Here is a 1,950-nt window from a genome sequence, read left to right as displayed (position 1 = left end):
GCCCCGCGGAGCGGCCCAGGCCCCGCCCCCTACCTGGGGTGTTCAGCAGCCGCGACATCTTGCAGAAGTAGGAGACATACTGCTCGCAGTACTCAGCGCTGCTGGTGATGGCGCTGATCTGCTCCATGGAGGCGCTGTAGGCGAGCTGCGTCACCGAGTACTTCTCCGGGGGGTGGCCCGCCACCGTCGTCTGCATCTGCAGGTCGTGGGACACGATGGTCCACACTTTGTCCTCTGTGGGGGGAAACGACACCATCGTGAGGCACAGTGGTCAGTTTGTCCTCTGGGGGAGGGCAGACAAGGCACAGCCCTGGGCCCTGGTGCACAGACGCTGCAGGAGCTTTGCTGCAGAGGGTCTCCCCCCACCCCATCTCCACGGGCTTGCCCAGAATTCAGGAGAGTTCCCTAAGTCACCCCCGCCTTTGCTCACACCAAGTTCTGCTTAGACAGACACAGTCGAAAAGGAAGATTCTGTTCAAAGCAAACACAAGAGTCCTCTGAACTATGGAAACAGGCGGCCCGCGTATCTGGGGGTGCGCTACGGCCCGCAGCAGTGAGGGTGAGCCCGGCTCCCCGACTCTGCACCGCACCCCTCGCGCCCACCCGGCCTAGGAGAGCTGCGCCCCCTCCTGAACGCGCGGCTCCGCTCGCTGGACCTCTGCGCTGCTGTCTGACGCTAATCAGAGTTTGCATCCTCTCCGCCTGTCAGATAAACTAGACCCCGTGTTCCCAGAGATGGACACGCCCTGCACGTGCGGAATAATGCCGGGGGGCCATCATTCTGGACCCTGACAGCTTCCGTGTGCCAAGAGAACAGCTCTAGACCCCCGAGATGCAACGCAAACTGTCTCCTCAGAGGGAACTGCAAGCACCAGCGGGGACCGCGACAGTGTCATCCTTGAGAGACAGACACCGTCCACGGAAGGGCCCCCACACCAGGGCCAGTGTCTAGCCCAGCCAGCACCCCAACACCCACTCCACGCCGACGGGGGGCTGCAGGACACTCAGGGATTGAAGGCACAGAGGCCTCCCTAGAAGCGGCAGCTAAGGACCCTCAGGTCAAGGACCGGCGATGTTCACATCCATTAGAATTTCCTGCAGTGAGTGAAAACACACCACGTGTTTTTAATTCCTAACATCCACTAAAAGCAAACCTAAGTTCAAATTTGGAAGATGCCAGGTAAGTTCTTTTTGAGACTGGTGTAGTCAGAGCAGGACGCATCTCCACGACTTCACCCAAAGGGACGGAATCCTCTGTGGAAAAGTTCCAGCTCACAAACGAAGACTAAATGACAGCTACCGGCGTCCCTGGCTGGTGCCGGCCAAGCCTGAGGTGGGGACCACAGTGGACACCACCCTGCTGCAGGTCGCGGGCGAGGGGGGCAGAGCAGGCAGCTCCCCAGGAACGTCGCCCAGTGCCAGGCTAAGCCCGACGCCTGGACACCGCGGAGGCGCGGATGCCCTCAAGGGCCAGCGTGAGGTCAGCGGAATCCACGCCCGGGCACGCTCCGGGTCACCCAGTCCTGCTTTTTCTGCAGGTAACTCACAAATTTGGAGGGAAATACCGGCAGGGGAGGGAGGAAACGGAATTCACAGCCCAAGGGAGCGAGCAAGCGGGGGTGAGATGACCGGGCTGGGAGTCCTCCAGGCAGCGCCTCCTCTTGCTGAGTGGAAACGGCCCGGCCTCCTCCCCGGGGCCTCCCCGCTCCTCCTCCCTGCACCCCACCCCCAGGACTCCGCGCCCCTCCTTCACAGAGGCGCAGACTGCGAGCCCTCTTAGCCCCAGCCCAGAGCGGGGCCTCTTACCGCCATTTCCGCAGTTACGGGGGCCGGCCCTGGCTTCCCACCTTGTTGTCCACCCTGTACACAGCCGCCAGGTGAACCCAGTCAAAGGCCAGGCGCCACCTGGGCGCCGCCCACAGCCGCCCACGCGACCCCGCGCGGCCCCGC

General features: G+C 62.8%; 1 protein-coding gene across 1 annotated transcript in view; it reads right to left on the bottom strand.

Moving 5' to 3' along the window:
* CNTNAP2 (contactin associated protein-like 2) overlaps nucleotides 1–1,950 on the bottom strand; it is a 1,046,635-nt gene that overhangs the window by 490,408 nt on the left and 554,277 nt on the right. Inside the window, exon 13 of the mRNA XM_012733843.1 lies at nucleotides 34–234. Within this exon, the coding sequence (XP_012589297.1) occupies nucleotides 34–234 (201 nt within the window). The remainder of the gene's footprint in view (nucleotides 1–33; nucleotides 235–1,950) is intronic.

Source organism: Condylura cristata, unplaced genomic scaffold (assembly GCF_000260355.1).
Source record: "Condylura cristata isolate star-nosed mole 26May11 unplaced genomic scaffold, ConCri1.0 scaffold00042, whole genome shotgun sequence".
Taxonomy (NCBI): Eukaryota; Metazoa; Chordata; class Mammalia; order Eulipotyphla; family Talpidae; genus Condylura; species Condylura cristata.
This window is presented reverse-complemented; position numbering and strand designations above follow the sequence as displayed.